This window comes from Lissotriton helveticus, chromosome 1_1, assembly GCF_964261635.1.
Source record: "Lissotriton helveticus chromosome 1_1, aLisHel1.1, whole genome shotgun sequence".
In the NCBI taxonomy this organism is placed as follows: domain Eukaryota; kingdom Metazoa; phylum Chordata; class Amphibia; order Caudata; family Salamandridae; genus Lissotriton; species Lissotriton helveticus.
In genome coordinates, this window is record NC_136057.1 from 832,722,119 (window position 1) to 832,747,134 (window position 25,016).

Below are 25,016 nucleotides of genomic sequence, written 5' to 3' on the forward strand. Positions count from 1 at the left end.
CCACGCCTCCCGTGCCCTATCAGAGGAGATGTGGGATGACGCCAGGGAGAAAGCGTAAAGCTTGGTAACTAACTTGTGCGACGAGGAGGATGAGTATATGAAATCCAGAGCTGGAAGGGTAGGCGGGGCCAAGGGAAGGTGGGGTGCAGTTTCCGGCAAGTGGCGCGCAGATGATAGAATAGCAGTGTATCTTGCAGCGCCGGAGAGTCTGTAAGAGAGTAAAAGGAGTTCTCTGGGAAGAGATCCGCCACAGTCCTGAAGCCCAAGCGTGCGGCATGTCGGGACATGCTGGACGACTGAAGCGTGGGGAAATCTGGGTGATTTACAATTGGCATGGTGTTAGCAGAGAGAAGAGAGTCCAGAGTGCTGGCGCAGGCAAGACCAGGCCCAACGCAGCATCTCAACTGTGTCAACCTCCGCCCGGGGACGTACCGCGGGCGCGAACAGAGCAGTTGAGAGGCCAGAGAGAAGCCAAGTCGGACTCAACCGTGACGTGGGGTTGATAGGGGGTGGGGTGGATGCAGAAATCTGGCCTGGATGCAGAAAGCTGGCCTGGGTGCATAGGGCGTAAATACGAAAATCAGGCGCTCCCATCCCACCGGCAGACATAGGGAGAGTGAGGATGTCGTATGCCACCCTGGGTTGTTTACCCGCCCAAACGAGCAAGATGATTAAAGAGCGCATTTTGCGGAAGAAATGAGAAGTAAGGGGGATAGGTATATTCAAGAAGATGTGAAGGAATTTAGGAAGAACCACCATTTTGGCAATGGCGATCCGGCCAGCCAGAGACAGCGGTAGTCTGCTCCACGAAGGGATCCTGGATTCTAGCCAGTCCACTGCCCGCCCGAAGTTCGCCCTCCACAGCTCATCTAAATCCCTACTCAACCAGATGCCCAGGTAGCGCATGGGGCCAGATGCCCACTCAAACAGGAAGTCAGATGGGAAGGGAACAGTGGCGTCCGTCAGGGAAAACAGAACAGACTTACTCCAATTCACCTGGACGCCCAAGAGCCCACCGAAATTTATGATCTCCCGGACCAGGGGGCTGATGTTTTCCTGAGGATGGCGGACATATAGGGTGATATCATCCGCGTACATTGAGACAAGAAGGGAACGAGACAAGTAACCGATGCCCCTGTGCGTTTGGTGCAGTCGTAGCCTCGCGGCCAAGCGCTCCATCGCAATGGCAAAAAGCATGGTCGATAATGGACACCCCTGACGGGTGCCACGGGCGATGCTGATGGGATTGGAAACCTGACCATTAATGTGGAGAGGTGCCAACGGATTGCTATAAAGGAGTCTAATCTTGCGCATAAAGATGTCTCTAAATCCCAAACGTGGTAGAATATAAAATAGGAAGGGCCACTCCAGAGTGTCGAACGCCTTTGTGGCGTCAAGGAGGGCGGCCACGGCCGGAGAGGTGGGATTAATTTGATTATGTGAGGTTGCCCTCCCAGGTATGAAGTCAGATTGATCGGGGAGGGCGATGGTGGGCATTAATCGGAGAAGGCGGGAGGCGATCAATTTAGCAAAAATGTTGTGATCTATGTTAATAAGGGAAAGGGGGCGATAGGAGTCACGACGGTTGGCAGGCTTGTCAGGCTTAAGGAGTAGGGTTATCAAAGCCTCGCTCAGCGACGACGGAAATAGACCGGTGTCAAAAGACTCGTTATACATGGCCGCCAGATGCGGCTCCAGGATGTCAGCGAACGATTTGTAAAACGAGGCGGGCAGGCCGTCCAGATCCGGGACGTTGTCACCCGGGAGGCTGTTTATGGCTGCCAATATTTCTTCCCTAAAAAAAGGCTCATCAAGAAATTTACAATGGTATTCTTCTAGCCAGACTAGGGCAAAGGAATCAAAATATCGATCAAACTTCTCCCGTGGCAGAGGAGTACAGGCCGAATAGAGTTGTGAATAAAAATCGATAAAATGGGATTTAATATCATCCGGGGAGGTGGTCCTATCCAGACCGCCATCACTGAGGGCCGTAATATAGGAGGCTGCGCGTGGTGGGCTTAGAAGGTAAGCAAGGGTACATCCCGGGCGGTCTCCCTCACCAAACCGGCGCACCGACCCTCTCTGCCCAGGGAGGACAATTCACGGCCGGCCTGATCCGAGAATTCTGTGTGCTTTTGACGCAGGAGCGCCAGCGTTTCCGGGTCGGGCATGCTGCCTGGGCGGCATCCAGATCCTTGATGTTACCCCTCAAGCCTTGTCAGGGTGGAGCGGTTAGAGCGGAGGACGTCCGCCTGTCTGGAGATACACTCGCCTCGGATGACAACCTTGAAACCCTTCAAGTAAATAGGTTGTGCACCGCTCCTAGGTGGTTTTGTGCTGCTTAAACTGTGCTCTGGGGTATCACCTCCCTCCAAGGTGTATTAGATACTCTACTGGTCGCACACCTGTTCAATCACAGGTGTCACCCTAGGCACAAGTATTGAATGCTGGATCCCAGCTATGATAAACAATATCTTTCATACTGTAGTTTGGTTCATTAGTAATGTTTAATTCTTGTTTTCACCAATTCATTCACATTGAATTCCTTTCAATTCATATAAGGCGTAAACATAAGTAATTCCAATGCATTTCGGTGCTACTGTGCACCTTCATCAGGGAACGTCTGAAAATTAAACACATAACATTTTTTGAAACATTCATATCTATCTCAAAAATTCATGAAAAATCATATTAAGCCATCTTATACACTTTCAGTTTCAAGTTATGAAATTAAATAGCGCTATCTGTACTCCTATGGTTGCACGGCTTTACTTCGTGTGTGACGCTCGTAAATGACTTCGCCTCCCTGTTTTGGCCGTTATCCCATCTAATATTACGCGCTTGCCGCTGCCTGCCTGGGTGTTTGTGCATTACAATGCTCTTTCTATCTACCATTAAGGGCTATGTCCCGAGATCATCTCTCACCTTAATGAAAACAGGATTCTTCCCCGTTACGCGAAGCTCCTCCGCTCCGTGTAGCTGCTACGCTGTTTGTTCAAACACGATACTAGCGCATGCGCACCTTAAAGATGTTCCTTTTTGTTTAAACGCTACTCTTATGTAACTTTATCTGTTACGAGGTGTTGTCCTCGAATACTAAACATTCGCTTATCGCGCTCCATCCCACGGGTCCTACGCTGTCCACTTAATTAAATCTGGTGCTGATTCATGTACTGTGCAAAACATGTTACTACGCATATTCAGATAGTATTACACAAGTAATCACATATTATAAGTAACACGTAAATTCCATTCTTTCATTGAGCCCGTTGGGCTTCAAGCTACTCAAATGATAGATCCAATAATTTTCCCTCTGTAAGAGGATTTTCTTGTTCAAGTGTCCATCTTTTTTTGGTACGATTTCCAATACGCAAGCCCTCAATTGGCTGATGTTATGTTTTTTGTCCATGAAATGTGCGGCGACTGTGGATTTCAATTGTCCTGTTCTTATATTACTTTTGTGTTCATTCAAGCGGGTCCCATAGGGTGCAGGCGTAGTTGATGGAGCCTGCGTTGAGCTCAAAATAATTAGTGATCGCAGTGTGAATGTCCGTGAAAAAAACAGTGTCGCAGAGGGCAATGGGAGGAAGGCACCAAGGAAAGGCGCGCCGCTGGGAATGAGGAGGCCTAAGACAAATCTGAACCGGCACGTGATCGGAGAAGGTGCGAGCCATATGCTTTGCGTCAGCGAGCCAGGACAAGACATCCGGCGAGGATTCGCGACCAGCAGCCACTCGCACCCGTCACGCAGGTGCCCTCACGGGCATCAGGTCGGAGGTGGCGCCAGGGGTCATAAAGTTCGTTATCAGTTTAAATGGACGCGAGAGCTGAAACTGCTAGCGGGTGAGATGTGTAAGAGCCAGAGCGGTCCAAGGACGCTGAAAGAGCGACATTAAAATCACCACCCCAAACCACTGCCGCGGGGCGACAGGAGGAGATGAGATGCCAAACATGATTGAAAAAGTCCGGGTCATCAGAGTTGGGCCCATAAACTGCGGCAATCGGGATAGGCTGGGCTAGTAGCAAACCGCGGAGGATTACATGCGGACCGAAGAGAACCCGGGAGGTCTGCCAAGGGAGGCCTCGGCGCAGCAAAATGGAAACGCCCCTGGCATATGACGAATATGTGGAAGAGTGGGATTCCCCCCAGTAGCGGGATTGGAGTCTGGAGAAGGTAGCAAGTACGTCTCCTGTAAGTGACATATATCTACTTTGTGGTGCTGTAGGTGTGAGTGGATCAGGCGAGCCTTGCGGAAATCGTTCAGAGCACGGACATTCCAAGTCCAGCAGACTGTCAGCCATTGGGGGGCAGGGCAGGGTGGAGCACAAAGCGGAGCAGGCAGCGCAGACCAACACAACGCACAAACGGAGCAGGGGAGGCCATCGGTAGCGAGATAGAGCAAGTGTGGGGAGTAGCGTTGGTTAATAAAGACGGCGGCTCCTGATTGGTTACAGCCTTCTGGGCAGCGCGGGAAAGGTGCGTGAGCGTCTTAGCGAGGAGTGCGTCCGAGATGGAGATGTGCTCAAACAAACAGCAAGATCGCCCCACATGCCAGACCACAGGCAGGCGCAACCTGTAGCGGGAGGAAGAGACCAGTGGAGCAGCGTATGCAACTGTAAGACATGTCCAGTAAGTACAATCAAGACAAATCGGAGGACAGTATGCTGTGTAGATGTCCAAGCAAGGTAAAATACGGACTGAGGTAGAATTGCGACGGTGCTGTGCAGGGAACACAATGCAGTGTCAAGAACCAAACCAGAAGGAAGCACAATCCCAAACACCCCCACCAACCCAAACAGCAAGAAACCCAACCACACCGCTCCCACTCCAACCCCCCAATCAGGCTGAGAATACCACCCTCTCCACCCCGTGGACCTGCAACTGGGAGGGGGCAACACAGAGTGAACAATGGGAATCATCCCAGTGGGGGCATGGCAGAACTCTGCGAACACCCCTGCAAAGGAGCAGGGTGGCCAAGCTTGGATGAAATAGTGGCATCAAAGACAAATCTCAGGTTAAATAAAAAACCATTGTCCGCACAGTTAGTCATCGTCACTTAGTCAGTCGGCACCTTCGAGTGGGGAATTAGGAGGGGATGATCTAGATTCTTTTTCCAGTCTCTTAGCGAAAGCAAGGGCCTCCCTCGGATCAGGAAAGATAAGTGTCTTGGAACCCTGTCGAACCCTCAACTTCGCCAAATAGGCCAGAGAATATGAAACCTCATGCTTCTGGAGGATGCGCTTGGCTGGCAAAAATTCTCTCCTGGCGGCTTGAACAGTCAGGGTGTAATCCGGATAGAAAGAAAGGGTGTTTCCCTGGTGCGTGATGGTGCCCTTATCGCGTGCCGCCCGGAGAATAGCACCGCGATCTCGGAAGTTCAGGATCTTCGTCACTATGGGGCGGGGAGGCGGACCAGGACGCGGGCCAAGGGAACGGTGGGCACGTTCCACGACGAAGAATTGGGATAGGATGTCCCCGAAGAGTTCCTTGATTAGTTGCTCAACAACTTCTTCGTGATGCGAAGGTTACTGCGGCGGTAGCGAGCCTCCAAATCTTCTTTCTTCTCCTGAATTACGGCCAGGATCTTATCCCTCAGGAGTAGCTTCTGCCTGTCCTGGGTGGCCGCATCCTTGGCGTCAGACACCCTGGATTCAACATGGGGAAGTCTGTTGTCGTGGGAATCGACACAAGCCTTCACAGAGTCGAGGCGGGTGGATAGTTGAGCCAGCTGGGAAGCAATGCCGGTGACGGTCGACTTGACCTCAAGCATTATCGCCTTAAGGTAGTCATCTCCGCTCAGGGGGTGGAATCCATCAAAGCAGCAGAGTCAGCTCCGTCCGAGCCCGCGCCCTCCTGGCGTGAGGATCTCCTGAGTTTGAAGGAGATCTTGGGCTGCTTAGGGTCGGATTTCCCCATAGTGATGTACAATTCTGGTGGGCACCAAAACATGCAGGGTGTGAGAGGAGCCGGAGTTGAGGGGAGATTAACAAGCAATTAGCGGCCAGGAGCACAGAGTCCAGCGGGGAACACAATTCAGGAAACAGGAGGGAGACCGTTCCAGCAGGCCTGCGGACGCGTTCCCCACAGCACAGCACAGAGCGCAGCTGACAGCCAGAGATGAATGAAGGGAGCCTGCGAGACAGTCTTTTGCCCAGCCGCCACCAGCAGGTGATGTTTAGAGGAAGACCAGAGCACAACACGATGTGGGGCGCCCCAGGCCAGAGCAGCGTACAGGTGGCGCCGGGGCCAAGGCGGACACCACAACCGGAACACCCAGCTGGGCTTGAAGGAATGGCGCACAGTCCCAGGGAGCAGCTGAGGAGCATGTAGCACACTGTGGAGGCGTCGCACCCTGGTCAGAGGCTGGAGCAGGGTAACGGCCGGCCTCAGGCAGCCGCAGCATGGGGGCCCTGGGATACACCAGTGGGCAGTGTAGCGGTGGACAAGGCACCCGGGAGGGCCCGAGCAGGAGCGGATGAAGAGTGGCCCAGCGACCGCCCGCCAGTCCCAGCAGCGTCTAGGAGTCTGCCCGCAAAGGAGCCAGCAGCCAGGGAGGTTCGCTCAGAGGAGAGGGCCCACGCAGTGCAGAGGTAGAGCGCCGAGGCACAGCCAGATTAGCCAGGCACGTCCTGGGGCAGCCGAGTCAACGTCAGGTGCAGGCCAAGAGAAGCGCACGTCGGGGAGCAGCAGGAGTGTGTGTCCCCCCCCCCGCCCCTCCCCCATTGCCGCGCACCCAGAAGCAGGCCACGAAGCTGCAGGGCAGAAGTCTCGTTAGGCCTCTGTGCGGAGTGGGTGAGGAAGTGTCCAGGCCCCCACGGCGCAGAGCAGCAGGGGGAGAGCAGGAACCAGCGGGGTAAAAAGGGGGGGTCCGCCGCTCCCTCAGCCCGGCCCAGGCACCGCTGCACCTACGCAAGCCCGGAGAGTAGCGCTAGGCAAAAGCCAGACTGCGGCGCCGGGCTGCACAACGAACGGCCCCCAGACCCGCCGGCAATCCCCTCCAGCAGTAGCGCGACTCACCGCGCACAGCAGCGTCCGGTCCTCGGCTTCTACACCGCCACAGAAGGGCCCTGCTGGCAACAACAGCTCTGGTGAAGGCTGGGGCGGCCTCCCGGCGCGGGAGCCCAGCGCCAGCCACGAGGAAGGGATCTCCGCCGGGGAGGCACGTAGAAGCACCAGAGTGGGATAGGTAGGTGCGCGGTGCTCCCCTGAGTCAGGAAATGTTGGTGTGGTGCGGGTATATTGAGATGTCAGCAGGATTATGTCAGATAGTAGAGCTTGCCCGGCAGAGCCCACTTGGAGTACGGCCATCTTGCAGCCGGCCAAGCCAAGCCCCCAAACAATGTTATTAGGTTCATAAGGGACATACATGGATCAACATGCTCACCACAGTTTTCTAAAATAGTCTGTTCTTAATTCCTCATAGTACTTCTGGAGTCCCGTAGGTGCAGCTTCCTGTTATTGGTAACAACGAAGATTACCTTTGGGGAACTTTACTGCCTCTTTCACCCATTACAGAAATATTGTTACTCATGATCCCAGTGAAGTTTACTAAAAAAAAACTTTAAAGCCAAATGTTGCGAGTTTCTGATGAACTTATTGTCTTTTCTAACTAGCACTATCTATTTGCATAGAAATGACACCAGTACATGAGGTCATAATTCCTGATCACCTTCCTGGGCAATTCAAAAGAATTTTTAATTGGCCATACATCCCAGGGAGAAGAGAGGCTTTTATGAATGACAAATTACCATTTCAGTCTTTGGTTGTCTTTGTTTCCTGAATGTGGTGCACAAACAGGTGCACCGACTGAAGATCCCAACCATGCCGAAACTGGTCTTTGATTGCTTGTGTTATGGTTCTGAGAGGTCCTGGCTTGAAATTTTGCACCAAAAACAATAGCCTGAGTAATTACCAGTGGCTGGAATTAATTCAAGCATTTCATCCATAAGTTTTTTTGTATTAATTGTTTTCTGAGTGGTATATTCTTTCCATAGCTCCCTGATCTACAAAGCGAAAACTCCAACTATCATCAAATTAAACTTAGCATTAAGTTACACATTGACTGCTGCTCTGGCAGAATGCTATAATTATTTTGGTACTATGTGAAATTGTGTACTCATTTCAATGACCCGAGAAGTCGCTTACGACTTCTCAGACTGTATAGGATGAGTCCGCAGCTGCTTGGTGACCTACAGGTACTCTATTCTGAATGCCATCTTTCACAAACTAGCATTGGAAATGCAATAGGTCTCGCACCATTAGAGTTAGTGTTTTTAGAATTGTTTATGGGTTTTTTTTGTAAATGTTTAGCATTTTTGTTTCCTGTAGCCAATGCTAAAGTATTACAAATAAAAAAAGCCATAAACATTTCTAAAAGCTCTAACTGAAATGGTCTGAGAACTATTGCACTGTGTGAGGGTGAGGGTGAGTGAGGGTGAGGGTGAGTGAGGGTGAGGGTGAGTGAGGGTGGGTGAGGGGTTGAGGGTGAGTGAGGGTGGGTGAGGGTGAGGGGTTGAGGTTGAGGGTGAGGTGTTGAGGGTGAGTGAAGGTGAGTGAGGGTGAGTGAGGTGTTGAGGGTGAGTGAAGGTGAGTGAGGGTGAGGGTGAGTGAGGTGTTGAGGGTGAGTGAGGTGTTGAGGGTGAGTGAGGTGTTGAGGGTGAGTGAGGTGTTGAGGGTGAGTGAGGGTGAGGGTGAGTGAGGGTGAGGGGTTTTGGGTGAGTGAGGGTGAGGGAGTAGTTGAGGCTGAGTGAGGGTGAGTGAGAGTGAGGGTGAGTGAGGGGTTGAGGGTGAGGGTGAGGGGTTGAGGGTGAGGGGTTGAGGGTGAGTGAGTGAGGGTGAGGGGTTGAGGGTGAGTGAGGGTGAGGGGTTGAGGGTGAGTGAGGGGTTGAGGGTGAGGGGTTGAGGGTGAGTGATGGTTTGAGGGTGAGGGGTTGAGGGTGAGGGAGGGTGAGTGAGGGTGAGGGTGAGGGGTTGAGGGGGAGGGGTTGAGGGGGAGGGGTTGAGGGTGAGTGAGGGTGAGGGGTTGAGGGTGAGTGAGGGTGAGGGGTTGAGGGTGGGTGAGTGAGGGTGAGGGTTTGAGGGTGAGGGGTTGAGGGTGAGTGAGTGAGGGTGAGGGGTTGAGGGTGAGTGAGTGTGAGGGGTTGAGGGTGAGTGAGGTTGAGGGTGGTTGAGTGAGGATGAGTGAGAGTGAGGGTGAGTGAGGGGGTGAGGGGTTGAGGGTGAGTGAGTGAGGGTGAGGGGTTGAGGGTGAGTGAGGGTGAGGGTGAGTGAGGGTGAGGGGTTGAGGGTGAGTGAGGGTGAGTGAGAGTGAGGAAGATCACCTGCCAATGTGAGCCCAGCATTCACTCGAAAACTGAACTCCAGTTGTCTTACAGGAAGTATGCAGCGGGCGTAGATAAATGGGTGAATAGTTGCGACAGTCAGAGAAAGTGTATCAGGCCCTGCGAAGATTATATTTCTATAAAGCGTACTGGAGCTTTACAAGGCCCCTTACGATGTCAAACTCAACCCTACTTGTTGGGCCCTCCGAAGGAGGTGAGGCTGGGTTGGAACAGAGGGAATCGAATCAGTAATTCGAAATAGTGCTCCCAGACATGTCACATTGGCGCTAGGCAGGAGTAAGTACGCCATCTCTGCAAAGAATGCTCATCAAACCAGAAGGCAAAATGAATATAGTTTCTACCCTGGGAGTCATCCATTAATTCTATTTTAAAGTGCCCCAGAAGTAAGGCAATGCAAGAACTCAGTTAAAGACGGTGCGAGATAACTGTATTCTAAACTTTTTTTTTCCAAACAAAAGGGGGCAAGAATTGTTCAGTTACAAAACAGCTGAACGAACTAAGTAGTGCAAAACATACAAAATATCAGGCAATAACTTTGGAGCCACGGTGGCTTGCACTTGAAATCTAGTAAAGCAAGCTTTGCCAAACAATGTCCACAATAATGTCACTCAATGGTCAGTTTGTGGCATTGTTTTAGAACAGTCGACGTTTCGATCCCTAGCTCCTAGATAAGGGGGATCATCATCAGGACTAATTTAAATACAATTGCCTGGTGTCTATCGTTGGAGCCTGTTGGGATAAGGAACAGGAAAAAGGGGGGAGGAAAAACAGACAACAGCGACCTGTCAGAATTACTGTAATAGTTGCATTTCAATATGTCAACAACTGGTGTAGGGATCAAGTGCCACCATATTTGTAGACAACATAAGTTAAAACAATGTTGGAGTCGGGTACTCGTGCCACCTGTGAGATGTGTGCTCCTAGATAGCACTTGTGCATGTCAGGAAAACTGCTAGCTTTGTGTTATTCGTGGCGAGGTATACTGTGCAAGTGTTTTCACAAGTGTTCAAGAAGGTGATACTTATGTTCTAATGGATTTATGGGGGTGATCGAGTGTATGCGGAGGGTCAATTAATTTAGTGGCGAGACGTGGGAAGAGAAGTTTGCAAGGCGGCAGGGTAAAGTGAACGAATGGGCGGAACTTCGTAAATGGACTGCCTTACCCTAGTTCAAGCGAAATATTGCTTGAATCCGAATGATTAAGGTGTATAGAGCGCTGCGTCATTCCTTTTGAAAGAAAGTGATGAATGTCAGGGCTGGTTGCCGGGCATATGGCGTCAGAAAAGAATGTGAATAGCCAAGGGTTGAGCATTACCTTTTCTTCGCTCAGTGCGGTCCTTGGAAGTGGTTCCATGGTTCGTATTTGCTCGGAGTGGCTGGTAGGGCAGCTTAACCTCGCTGATTAGCGGTTTCTTGCTGTTGGAGCTGGGGAGTGGGAAAGGGTGTAGGTTGTGTCAGCGGTGCCATCCTTTACCATTGAAAGGTAGAAGGCATGGGGAGCACAAGGGTGCGCTTAGCATGATGATAAGGGCTTACCTCTTAGGAGTCTCGTGGAGGTTGCAACGGTGTGCGGCTCCGGTCCTCGGCACAATGGCAGGAACCTCGATAGTCTGAACTAGGCTTCGAATAAAAAAAAATGCGACACGGCGGGCAGGGGAGGGGGCGGAGCGGGTAAAATAAACAAACGAGACGGAGGGAAGAGAGGGGAGGGGGGAGGAGAAATGCGACACGGCGGGAAGGGGAGGGGGCGGAGCGGGTTAAATTAAACAAACGAGACGGAGGGAAGAGAGGGGAGGGGGGAGGAGAAATGCGACACGGCGGGGAGGGGGCGGAGCGGGTTAAATTAAACAAACAAGACGGACGGAGGAGAGGGGAGGGGGGAGGAGAAATGGTACACAGCGGGAAGGGGAGGGGGCGGAGCGGGTAAAACAAGACGGACGTGCACGCGCTTTTAAGCTCAATGCGCATGCGCATTGAGCTTAAAAGTCACGGGCACTGCAAGGAATCGCCACGATTCCTTGCAGTGGATAAAGAGTGGATAAGCCCCCATAGTCTCGCTTGCTCGATGCGCATGCGCATCGACAGGCGAGACCTAAAAAACTAATTTACACCCTTCACTGTTAGGGAATTTGACATTCGCTAAAGGGTGATTTTGCTTATGTTCAAGCTGGTACACACCCAAACAGTCAAGTGGGATAGTCCTACCTTGCTCTGTACAGAAAGAGAACTACAAAAAAAAGATTTTAAGCATACATATGACACAAAAGACAATAATGTGTGCAATTGGCGTCGGTCTTGCTTGTGCTTTAACACACATAAGGATATAGAGCAGATCTAGCTATGTGGATAGAAATACATTTCACATATATCAACAGTACGCATCACATTGGAAAAAAACGCTGAAGGATTGAACAGGAAACCTCAGACTTTTACACACCTGTCCCGCAGGTTATCAAGTTTGTTTAGAGCCTGACTTTCAAATTCCAATAGATTGATGGAAGAAGTCCTAAGATATTTTTCAGGTGTATGCTCGTTAGGATTTCTCATAAGAGTCTCAACTTACATCTATCTGTTTCTCACTTCATGGTGTGGAGTTTATTCTTGGGCAGCACTGTAGACCACGATAAAGGGTTTTGCATGGTGCAGGCAATTTTGGAATTTATTCGTGCTTCAAACCAAACATATGAGATGCCTATTGGGATAAGAGTGGCACACAGTTTTTAGGTCGAGCATTCAAGACCTCTTGTATATACTTTAGTATATACTTATATGTGTATCTACTTTGTGGTCTCTGGAGATCAGCCCTAAGACTTGTCTGCTTATGCAGAGGGACTTTTTTTTTTCTGTTCAACTGCTTCTATGTAACGGTCTTGATAGTAAACGACCAGTAGAGTTCAGTAAAATACCAGAATCACTTTAGCATTCTATAGAATCTAGTCCATAGAAATTGTATTCCACGAGCACCCTTAGACAATATTTTTTTCAAATCTTGTATTTTCATTGATATAACCATCGAAGGCCCTGATTTTATATTAAGAACAGAGCTTTGAACTATACCATTTCCCGCTGATAGGCAATAGTTCTCACCATGTGTTCCCATACCAGTTAGATGCTTACTTTCCCTCCATGTTAAAGAAAAGTAGATTTTTCAGCACCCAGGCTAATGTGCTGCATAGCTAAATACATATACGGTTCCAAAGATGAGACCGATTGCATTGCACATTTTTTTTGTCTCCTTTTGGCTAGGGTGTGTACAGCAAGGAAAATGGGCTTGATGTGCTAGGGCTGCTGGGAGATAATGGCTAACATCATTGATCTGAAGTCAGCAAGCCTTGGTTTCTGGCATGTAGGAAACTCAAGTCTGTTTATGATAATATTTAGGATGTGGGAGTGTGTATTCGATTTGTTTTAAAGCAATGGTGAAATGTGTACAGCTTCAATTTGGTTCAGGTTAATCGGAAACCAATCTGTTTTCATTGTTGTTTAAAATAAACGATGACCTGTATATCTTTCTTCCCTCTTGCCACCTTGATATTGCTGTCATTTAGAGCTTTGGTGAATTTGCAGTTGCTCTCAGTGATGTACTAGAAACCTGGAAGTATTTTCTGCATGATAAACTGGGCCTTCAGCATGAGATGAAAGAGCCTGAAGATTATGCAGAGTTTCGAAGCACCTACGACACTTTTCTGAAGAATAGCAACATGTTGGATCTAATTGATGTCCATCAAAGGTTTTCGGAGCTTGAGGATGCAAGTACCTTTGCACCATTATCTCCTGTAAGTGATATTTAACTTTTCTCAGTGATCCTCATGTTTACCTGTTATGTTTTGGTTCAGTATGCAGATTCCTGCATAGAAATCGTCTTTATGAAGACGAGCTCTTCATCTACAAAAGTCGGAAGAGTATTGAATCCGTTCTTCGACTATTCTTTTTGGCTTCAGGGGCACTGTATATGCACCATTAAGCGAAAGTGAGCAGTGCCGGAACCTTTGAAACATCCAGTGCTGGAAGCCGTTTATTCTGTACAGCTGGGCAACCATACTGACCATGCACAAAACTGAGGTTCTCCACTTTAAAACCCCCATTTTCTTTCACTCACTCTGATTGTAACAATTTGCCCATAATTCTGAACTGACTTGATACTTTATTTGTTGTTTTTGATATTCTCTTTAATACATCACACACACAATTATGGCACCTTTGAAATCCAGCTACCAACAATGAATGCCTTGTTCCAAACGTAAATCAAAAACCCAGTTCAAAGTTTTAAGTGGATAGGTTTCTCAAAGAGCCAATACATTTCTCTCACTCTTTTTATTCCCTACTAGCTGCTTCTAGTATCTTTTTGAGTAGAGCATTCATAAATCTAGTACTGAAGGATTCCACTTCTTCCTTTTGGAAATCATTCCAGTATTTATTAGTAAAACCTCTTATTCAATGCAGCCATCTACAAATATTTAATCCTACACTGAAAGACTGCCTTTTCAGTTGGGATACCGTCAATATAATGTGCAATGTGAGAGTAACCCTCTGAAGCAGTCTGAATCTAAGTATCCTTTTTTACCATCAGTTATTTGAATTCTTGGATGCCTCAATGAAAAACCAGGTTTCCTTGCTCACTGCTTCTTTGATGGTCGACATACTAGCCATGTTGTAGCTGTTATGAATTTTTCATAATCCACCTTTTTAATGTTCCAAAGTAGTTCCAGACCCCACTGTGGCTTGTGACCGATACAATTTCCATAACAAATATGACCTGGATAGGGTTTAACCAGCTAGTTGTTATACCAACCTAACAACCTAACATTGCTAAGTACTGTCTTCCAGTGTCTTGTTTTTTGCATCTTCCACTCTGCCAGATTGCCTAATATACTGGTGCTAAAAGGTAGACCTTCATAGGGTAGACTAGCAGCTGGGAACATGCCAGTCTCATTAGTGCTTCTGGCCAACATTTAAACAAAACTGCTTATGTTTGATACTTTTGAAGAAACCGAAGATTGGGAGACAGAATTTAAGGAGGTTTGTTTTTGCTCTGATGCCAAGTGCTTTACTTTTATTTCACATTTTGCAGGTGTATTGGTGACCGATTTAGGTCTTTAAGGACTGCAGTGACCTTCCTGGCATACTTTGGGGGAGAGGGGGGGGGGGGGGGGCTTGTTCTCCCTTCTCCAATATGCTATCCTTTACATTTCTCACTTTGCTGCAGTATTAGTGGCTTGAATGTCTTGCTTATTCAATGCTTACATCGTTTTGCACATTGATGTGAATACATTCAATAGCAGTACATTTCCATTTGCATTTTTTTATTCTTCTAAAACAGATTCAAATCTTGGAATTTATTTCTGATGGCTTCCACAGTCCGGGAGAGCGAGATCAAGTACTTTCCACTATCTCAACACCAAGTAATGGACTGACTCAGAATAATGTAAAGGTAATACAGCTTGAAGGTTCTCCCCCCCCCTTATTATTTTGTGATATCAATATTTTTTTTGCTAACAGCTGAATTTAGGCACCAGCACCTGGATAGAAGGTGCTGGTGTTTCAGCACAGGTGATGGTTAAAAACAGGACCTTGCTGAAGTGGGAATTCAATGGATGATCGTTATCGTAGGATAATTTGGTCAGCTGCATGTATAGTCCCTTTGAGGAGGAACCAAGATGGAATTGGAGATGGGTACCAGTAGACTAAGCTAGGTTGTTTGGTGGGTTGTGTTTCTGAGCAAGAGATAGAGGGTATTCCATATTCATTGGAAGATCCAATTTCCACATTTTTGTTGTCTTACTGAATCTCTTGCAAATGTAAATTAATGGATTCATAAGAAGCCAAATTTACAATGTTGTACACCCTGTTCAAGGTTTGGAGCGAAACAATATCCCGCATGGAGAGGCTGGGTAGGATTAGAAGGCAAGTCTACAGGCTCAGAGAAGATATTGTCATGAATTTGGGAGCTTTCACTAATGAAGAAAGGCTAGTTATATTATTTTCTTTGGCACCTTCGTAATCCTGATTTCTTGCTTTCTCTGCTTTCCTGGTCATACTTTCAATTCCTGGAGCAGTTGAGTGAACCAGGGAGATAATGTAATTTATTTTTAATTCTACTGATAGAGTAGCGAAAGACTCAAGTGTACATAGGATCCCACTGCAATAGCTGTGGTGACCTTATTCAGATCATTTTTAGGGGGAGTGGGTAGAAGAAGGAGAGCACAAAAGGAAACCGATTTTTCCAATTTCTATACATTTAGTAAATAGAAGTAGAAGGAGGCAGGAATAATGATCAAGCAAGACATTGGACTGTCCTGATAATAGGAGTAACAATGATGTTAACAAGGAACTTTGCAGAGCCAGAAACCAAGTCGAGCATGTACTCAGTTCACGAGTGGCGTTTGAGACCAATTGAGCAAGAGTACATCAAATAAGTAATTAAGAATGTCTTTTGATGTGTCCTTTTGATGTGAAAGTTGAAATATTCTATAAGAGGGATGTTGCCCAAAGTGAAGCTGATTGCATGTTCACAAGGCCGAAGGAAAGAAAGATTGTCAGAGGGTTGACAATCAACCAACATAAAGCATAGTTATATATCCTCCTTACATAAACAAACGTATTTTTGGTGCCAGCAATAGTGAAATAGCGTAAAGTTAGATTTAAGAAAAATTGGCATAACACCCCACTTTTCTCAGAGCTGTTTGGTCCAGCTAACCATGTAACCTGAGGCTTCTCAAATGTCAGCATGGTTTCATTTTTGAGGCTTGTTTTAATAAAGGCTGATGGACCTGAATTAAAGCCACACTTTGACTGCTTAGTAATCTGAGAGATTTCATTCTCCTATAGGCATTGGGAGTTACCTATGTTTTCTGCAATGCACCTAGGTCAGAGCTGGAAAATATAAAAAGCATGCATCACTGGAGGAAGGTCAAATGAAAAAAGATGTGCCTTTCTCTCCTGTGTCCCTTTCGTTCCAGGTGTGATGACTGGCTTGCCTTAGGCGTGCCAGAAGAGTGATCACACTAGTGTGCAATTTAAGTGGACGCTATAGCAGGAGTTGGGGGGCAGGTGAGGGAGGGGGGACATTTATCTCTGCCCTTTTTCCACCTCTAGACCACCTCCAACTGTCACTCGTACCAAGGATACCCTAGGGTGAGAGTGGGAAAAGAAACTGGGTAAAACAAACTGCCAATTATGGGCTGGGCAGTAAGGAAACCACTCTTTGAAAGGTCCCTAGGAGAGCAATTATGGACAATTTGTTGGAACTGGGATTTGCTGCTGGAGAAGAGGGTCATGACATTAAATGATTGCAGTTATAGCTGGGCATGAGAGCTACTTAGAGTAAGCATGGGAAGAGAGGGATGGCTTAGGGGCCTAGTGGGATGGGCTCTGGAGATCTAGCCCCAATAGCATATTAAGGCAGCAGTTGTAGCTGGAAGGCTAATAGCAGTTCGTTGGATGGATATGTAGGGGGTAGCCTAGGCACGATGGTTAAAGGATTGTGTCGGGCATTATGGTACAGGGGAAGGGTGTATGTTGAGACAGGACTTTCTTTGGAGAAGAGCAATCTTGGGCACTTAGAGAGCACATATGGGGTATAGAAGAACTAGTGGTTGGGTTACAGAACTATACACTTTTGAATGCAGGCAGACATCTAAAAATATTTGAAGGGATTCAGAAGTCTCACCCCAATAGGGCACTGTTTAAAGCGCATCAGGCACAGAGGTAGGTGGTAACCAGTGGCACGGAGGAGCAGTTAGAACAATTGTGAGTAGCTGGCACTGAGATTGAGTGTCTTAGTCATTTAGGTCTGTAGGGGCAGTAGGGGCATCAGGGGAGCTTGAGATGTGATGTCCCAATGTACTTGGGTAGGTTTGTTGCAGTGGGGCATGCAGTTGTGGGTATCTTGACAAGAGTAGTGCCTATGGCCACATATACAAGGTACCTAGGCTTTGCAGGAATGTTGGCTTTATTTACGGCACAGTGGAAAAGGGTTGTTACGGGCAGTTGATGGTGATGAAGGAGCACCCTGTGCAGTTTGAGTTAGGGCACAGAGAGCTGCTCTGGGATAACTGGGGTGACCAGTCTTGGGGCATGTAGAGAAGGCATCTGCAACCTACAGTGGTGTGGTCTATAGATTGGATAGTGTGTAGGGCTTTTATCAGTGTAGTTAGTGTAGTGGGGCCACAGAGGGAGATCTAGGGCGCAGTGGAAATGGTACATTGGGCAACAGGAATATCCGGTCTGATAGGAACAGATGATGGTGTAATTAAAGGCCTTGTGATTCTTGTACAGGGTGATTGGGATCACGCAGGGAAAGTAGAAGTGAAGAGAGATAGTTGGCCTTGGGATCATGAGGGACGTGAACAAGGGCACATTGGCGGTGGAGGTTTGGTGTCTGGGGCAGCTGGGATTAAAGCTGAGGGTAGAGTGACTATTGCATTGGGAAGATGGGGATTCCTAGGGTATGGAGTAGGTGCTCCTGGGCCGAACTGGAAGAGTACTTCAAATATATGTTTGTGGGGTAAGTGGTGACTGGGTACAATTTGGACTAGTAGGACAATTCTGTTGAATGTAATTAAGGGGTAACCTGGGGACCTCAGTGGCAGAAGGAGTATTGCTTTGATGTGTCTGAGTCAGAAGCCTATGAGCAATAAAATGTAAAATGATCTCTTGCGTTCGGGGCTCCCAATGGCATCAAGGATTTTCCTTGAGCTCAATTGATCAATTGAAGTAGTGTTCAGGTGTCCCTTTACAGTTGTCAACCCTAACTGAAAATTAAACCTAATCCTACAGCACTTGGTTCACAAGGTAGCAAAATAGGAGCAGCCCAAGTTTGAAGTGGTTGGAAACACGTAGCTTAGTACTGTACATAGTAGCAATCAATGAATAATTACCCAGTCAGTACTTTAATGCCCACACAGTTAAATACTATGAAAAAAATTACAAATATGCACAGGTGCATAACGGTATAGCAAATAATCAAGTTCATATTGGGAATTACAGTTCTCAACCATTCTTAAAGGATGGGGACTCGCTGATTAAACAGGGTCCAAATCAACTACCCTGAATAATTGTAACAGGGGGAGCTAACTTCAATCTAGTCTACATAGATCTGTGAGGGATTAAGTGACAAATGCGCCTGCAGACTATAACACCTAAAATGAACAATATGCCTAAACACTCCAATTACATGGTATCTTGTATGGCTTCTGCAATAAACCTAGTGAGGCATAAAACTGTGTTAAAGCATTGGTGAAAAGTATCTCTCAACCCCCTCCCTCAAAAGCAATAAAACTGTAGCCAGAATTAAGGTAGCTTGTTACAGGAGCCACATCTTTTCCACAGGTAACACTTGTTTGCCAGATTTACTCGCAACTCTTCATGACTCTCTACAAACAGACCAGCTGCCACCAGAATCGTAAATATTAGAACAGCATAATTTACTAGAAAATGATCAATTTGGTTTCTGGCCAGCTCACGGGACCGAAACGGCTCTGGTGACTGCCGTGGATGAGCTTCAGAGGCGTGCAGACAGGGGACAGACAGCGTTCCTGATCCTGTTAGACATGTCTGCCGCCTTTGATACGGTTAACCACAAGATTTTGCTGAACCGTATATTTGAGGCTAGGATGAGAGGTAGTGCCCTGGCGTGGTTTCGATCTTTTTTACAGGATAGGCAGCAGGCGGTGTCTCTGCCCCCTTTTCAATCGGCGTTCAACCAGGTCCCTCATGGAGTCCCACAGGGCTCAGCAGTAAGTCCCATACTTTTTAATCTCTATCTAAAACCTTTGATCTCGCTCATTAAAACTTATAACATCAAGACTGTGAACTATGCTGACAACACGCAGATGATCCTCTCCTTTGAGGGAGAGGACTCAACATCTGTGGAAGTTTTCCACAACTGTCTGCGTGATACGTCACGGTGGCTAAATGATAACTCTTCAGTTTAATGCTGGTAAGACGGAGGTGCTTTTTAGCGCCGGCAATAAGATCTCCCGTCCGTTTCCAGAAAACTTTTGGCCTCCTGAAACAGTGACTAAAGTACGGCCTGTGGCTTCAGTCCGTAATTTAGGGGTTATGCTTGATCAAAAGCTCAGTATGGAGACTTATGTAAAAAAAACTACTGCCTGCTGCTTTGCTACTCTTCGATCTCTGAGGAAAGTTTTGCCACTTTTACCATTCCAGGCACGTGCTCAAGTGGCAAGGTGCACAATCCTCAGTAGATTGGATTATTGCAACACCCTTCTACTGGGCTCCCCTGAGTTTCTGTTGGACAGGCTTCAAAGGTTGCAATCAGCGGCTGCTAGGCTGGCTCTGGGGCTTCCTAGAAGAGCACATGGGCCGTCTGCCCTTGCGAAGCTGCACTGGCTACCTCTGCGATAGAGGATACAATTCAAAGCCCTTTGTCTGGTGTTCAGGGCTCTTCATGGAATTGGTCCTGCCTCCCTGCAATTAAAATTTACCTCGTATAAACCAGCCAGGCCTCTGCGGTCTTCAGCGGCCAGGCTGGTAAAAGTACCTAGATTTAAGAAGGTCAGAGCAGGTGGCAGATCCTTCAAAGTGGCTGCCGCTAAATTATGGAATCTGCTCCCACCTGAGATTAGGCAAACCACAGAACTTTTCCCATTTAGGAGAAAGATTAAAACCTGGTTGGTTCCTAAGTGACCTATTGTGTGGTCTTGCCCTGCCTGATACTTGTTTGCCCGTGAGTCAGTTAGCGCCAGGATGCCTGCAAGGTGACAGTGCGCTTTATAAATAAATAAATAAACCTTGAGGACAGTTGTCCCGGGTCTCATGATCATCGGTCATCTGCCTTCTCCCTCCTTGGACACGTCTGAGAATTACTTCCTGCTGCAGACATTTGGGGTGTAACTCTTTGCAGCTACACCTTGTGGTTGGGGCAGGTGTCCCAAACCCTGAGGACTCCGAGGTATATTTGAAAAGAGCCCTACACAAGCAAATCCTGATTGTTAAAGTTCTTTGTACTTCCTGGGCAGCTGTGATATCCCTTTCCAGTTGGTGTACTCTTGCAGTGCATTTCTGCAGCAATTTTAGCTTCTTTTCCTTGCTGCAGAGGGAGTGTCATCAGTCCCTTGCACCTATACAATGTGACCTCTGGCACACTAGAGCTAGTTTCAGGCCGTTGATAGAATTTTGTTTTCAGACCCAGACTAGTCTTTGTTGCTTAAATGCAGCAAGAAAAGGGAGTGACCCTGTGTATTTGTTGCACGGGAGTCTGAAACAAAGACACAAACCACGTGGAGGCCTTCCCGCCAACTACTACACAAAACATTTGGAAACAACACCTCTTGTATGACAAAATGGGGTGCATAATATATTGTGTGACTTTGAGCAGTCAGGCTCCAACAAAGGAACAAGTGTAGAGCATTTAAACAGCATCAAAACAACTGAAGAAGAAAGGATCCAGATTCTCAAGAAATCTGACACCAATTTATACAAATCTATTTTTTTTTTATAATTCTTTTTATTGAAAAAGGCATGCAAACAAACAAAGCACATTAATGCTCAAAGGGTCTGTAGAGCACATTAATACATCAGCAATAGCTCATGGCTCAATACATTCCAAATGTCATTAAAAAAAATCACATGTTATAGCATTATAGCAGCATCCTCCTCCCCGCCCAGCTCACATATATCCCCGCGGAAAGTGTTCCATGACCCCCATATTTGTTACCATTTCGTCGGGCACCCCCTAGAAACATAGATGGGTACCTCCGTCACCATACACCAGTCCATGTCCTTCGCCCAATCGCCAATGTTGGGTGGGTTCCGGGCGGTCCATAAACGTGCAGTATTGCACTTAGCCACCATCAAGCCCAGAGCCACCCAAATTCTCGCCTTAACACTGAGGTCCGTGGGGTCCCAAACGTTCAACAAAATCAGTTTGATGTTACATGGTATCTGCTGTCCTAACGCCTCCTCCATCATACGTACCACCCCCTCCCAGTATGTCTGCATTGTAGCCCATTCCCACAGTGTGTGAATAAAGGTGCCCTCTTGCCCACAGTGCCGGACACAGTTACTGTCTTGGGCATAGCCCATATGGACCAGTGAGGGTCCAGACAAATATGTTCTGTGAAGGTTTTTGAGTTGGACTAATCTGAATTTGGAAGAGATGGCGACTTCCCGCGGAGATACCACTGCAGCCCGCCACTCCTCGTCATCCAACGACATCGTGGTCCCATTTACCTCTGAGGCGAATCAGGGGATCCGGCATGTTGTTAATGAGTTTTCTATATATAAGGGATATAGCCTTCTCTGGCAAATTGGCATCCAAAATCCTGTCCTCCAGCGGAGAGGACTCTGGGATGTCAGCCCCTTTTGGGAGAGCTGCGAGCAACGCGTGCCTGATTTGGAGATACCGAAACTGTTCGGAATTGGCCATTTCATATTATTGCTGCAATTGGGAGAATGGTATGACCTCGCCCGATTTCCATAGGTCCCCAATTCTGGAGATGCCTATGGTTTCCCAGTTGTCGAATCCCTGAGACCACGACAGTCGACCCAGCCGGTCACTGTGCCATAGCCATGTGGCGTTGGTGAGTTTGCCCTCCCAACCCAGACTCGTGGTAGCGTCTTTCCACACATGCACAGCATGTTTTGTCGGACCGGACGGATAAAGGTGATTTACTATACACTGCCCCCTCAAAGCCGTCTCCTGGGAGGAGCCATCGGTCTATTCGGAAGGGCGGGTCGTCTTATTGTCTATATCGGCATTGGTTGACGGCAACAAGCTGTAAAGCCCAATAGTACAGTTTCATATCAGGAAGCCCAATTCCACCATTGTACCAGCCCAATTTCAGTTTCTACGTAGCAATGCGGGGGGGCTTAACCTCCCATAGTAATTCCCGCACCAAAGACTCTATTTCCTTGAAGTACGACGCTGCTACAGGTATTGGCGTGCTCTGGAGCGCATATAAAAGTCGGGGGAGTGACATCAATTTAAATAGTGCCGCACGCCCCAGGAGTGTTAGGGGGAGTGAATTCCAGTGCTGTACATCTGATTTGAGGCGTGTTAACAGAGGCCGGAGGTTAGTCTCATAAAATCGAGACCAGTCTTTGGATACCCAGATTCCCAGATATTTGAACCCTGCCACGGCCTCCATCATTTGACAATCCCTGGGAAGTCGGGGCTTCTTCCCATTGAGGACGTAGAGCACAGATTTGGACTAGTTGATCCGGTAACATGCAAATCTGCCAAAGGTGCGAAATATGTCCATCACCAAGTTGAGCGATTTCGCCGGGGAGGCAAGGTAAAGCAGGATAAAAAATCTCATATTTTTATGAATTTATGGACACCAAAATGATAAATTTCCACTGGAGGTTTCCGGAGATATAGATTTTACCAGGAACAATAAATCAAGACTTCTCACTCTGCCGCAAACAAGCGTTGTCAAATTCAACTAATTTTACAATTTGAAAATTTGTCAACAGAAAGTTGCATCGGGATGAATATGGGTACTGTGGATAACCAACTCCGGTGGGGAGCCACTCAAGGGGACCAACAAGGTCCAAAGAAAGTTACTTGGCAAGAAAAGCAGTCTTGAGTCCAGTTCCAATGTTGGTGGTCCCTTGTCATTGGCTTCTATGAAGTGGTCCTGTTGCAAAGGATACAGGGTGCTGAAGATGTTGTGTGGTCGACGGGTCTTCCTGGGGCCACTCTTGGGCCCATAGCCCTTGTGGGACGACTTTGGCTACAGAGGTTGACGTCCCTTGAAGTTCTCTTTGGTCCAACAAAAGTCCAGTCGCCACTGGACTACTAGACGCAATGAAACCAGGGTTTTGCTTCCATTGGTGATAACTGGGTGAGCAAACTGCACTTCAACAACTCTCCCTGGTCCAGCAGACTTTGGTGCAACTTTTGAGTGCAAGTTCCTTGCCTCCCAGGCTGCACTGCGAAAAGGAGCAATGATTTGGTTATCTAACCTACCAACCTGCCAAGGAAGGCCAACCCAACAAGCGATATCCCACACAGTAAAGACTTTTCCGCCTTCTTCAAGCTAAAGACAGACAACATAAGAAATGATCTCCTCAATGATGTAAGCCAACACCCTGTGCACATCAGAATGTCTAACGCTCAGCCAAAAAACAGCGCATCGTGGGCTTCCTTCGACATCTACTCTGAAGATGCAATACTCAGACTGCTCGGTACCCTGAAGCCCTCTAATCACCTCACAGACCCCCTGCCTGCTAACGCGGTAAAATACTTCACCACCATGCTCCTCCCACTCTGGACTAAAATCATTAACAGCTCCCTTCAACAAGGTCTCATCCCTGACTCACTCAAGGTGGGACAAGTCACGCCCATACTCAAGAAACCTACAGCTGACCCGTCTGACCTAAACAATTACCGCCCCATCACAAACATCCCCACCTTGGCCAAACTGCTGGAAAAATGTGTACAACTTCAACTAACAAATCACATTGACAAGTTTGATCTCCTCAACCCTCATCAATCAGGCTTCCGAGCGAAACACAGCACGGAAACGGCCATGACTTACATAATTGATGACGCCCTCCAAATCCTTGATAGCAATGATTCATGCCTCCTCATCCTCCTCGACCTTTCATCAGCTTTTGACACGGTCAAACACGAGAACCTCCTTGAGCTGCTAAACACTAGAATGGGTTTATCCGGGACTGTTCTCAAATGGTTCACCTCCTTCCTACATAACCGGTCTCAGAAGTTCAAGATCAACAATGTGTTGTCCTCGCCTGTGCCAGTAGACTTAGGCGTTCCACAAGGATCCTCCCTTTCACCCACACTGTTCAACCTCATCATGGAACCACTTGCCACCTTGCTCCAAGCATCCAATGTATACTTCCATATGTATGCCGATGACACTCAACTCTACCTAAAGGTACAATCCTCGGATGATATCAAACTCCTGAACTACACTCTTATAAAGACCCAATCGTGGTTGGCCGACAATCACCTCAAAATAAATGCTCTAAACACTGAGTTCCTTTTGATAGCACCCCTTGCGAAATCTACCACCACCCAACTTTGGCTCAACCACCTAACAGCACTCAATGTCCGGCCCACCATCGTGGATTCCGCGAAATCCTTAGGCATTACACTTGACGCAAAGCTCAACATGCAACAGCACATTAGCAAAGCAACGAAAGGAGCTAATTTCCAAATCAACACATTGAGGAAGCTGAAACCCTTCCTCCCAGCCAAAGACTTCCAAAATGCAGTACAAGCCCTCGTCATCCCCCGCATAGACTATGGAATTGTGACCCTCAGTGGTCTCCCTCTAGCAACAACTGCACCCCTAAGAGCCTCCTTGAACGCTGCCGCGAGACTCATTTCGGGCTCAAGAAAACACTCTCATATAACCCCTGACTTGAAATCTCTGAAATGGCTGCCCTTTGAAGCCAGAATACAAGTGAAAATTGCTGTGATGACACACGCGGCCGTACACCACAAGGCACCTAACTACCTCAATCAAAAGCTGACTATATCAGGAGGGTCGAGATCCAATAGAAGTACAAAAAAATCTACTCTTGAAACCTCGCAGATTCCGGAAGGAAAAAACATACAAACGCTCCTTCTCAGGAATGGCACCGAGAATCTGGAACGCACTCCCTCCCGAAACCAGGCTTATCTCCTCCACGGCCTTCTTTAAGAAAGAGGTGAAAGCCATCCTCATGGCTAAGTTCAC

General features: G+C 47.7%; 1 protein-coding gene across 1 annotated transcript in view; it reads left to right on the forward strand.

The window, feature by feature from the left end:
* PARPBP (PARP1 binding protein) overlaps positions 1 to 25,016 on the forward strand; it is a 236,194-nt gene that overhangs the window by 71,364 nt on the left and 139,814 nt on the right. Inside the window, exons 3-4 of the mRNA XM_078674673.1 lie at positions 12,891 to 13,118; positions 14,663 to 14,773. Of these exons, the coding sequence (XP_078530799.1) occupies positions 12,891 to 13,118; positions 14,663 to 14,773 (339 nt within the window). The remainder of the gene's footprint in view (positions 1 to 12,890; positions 13,119 to 14,662; positions 14,774 to 25,016) is intronic.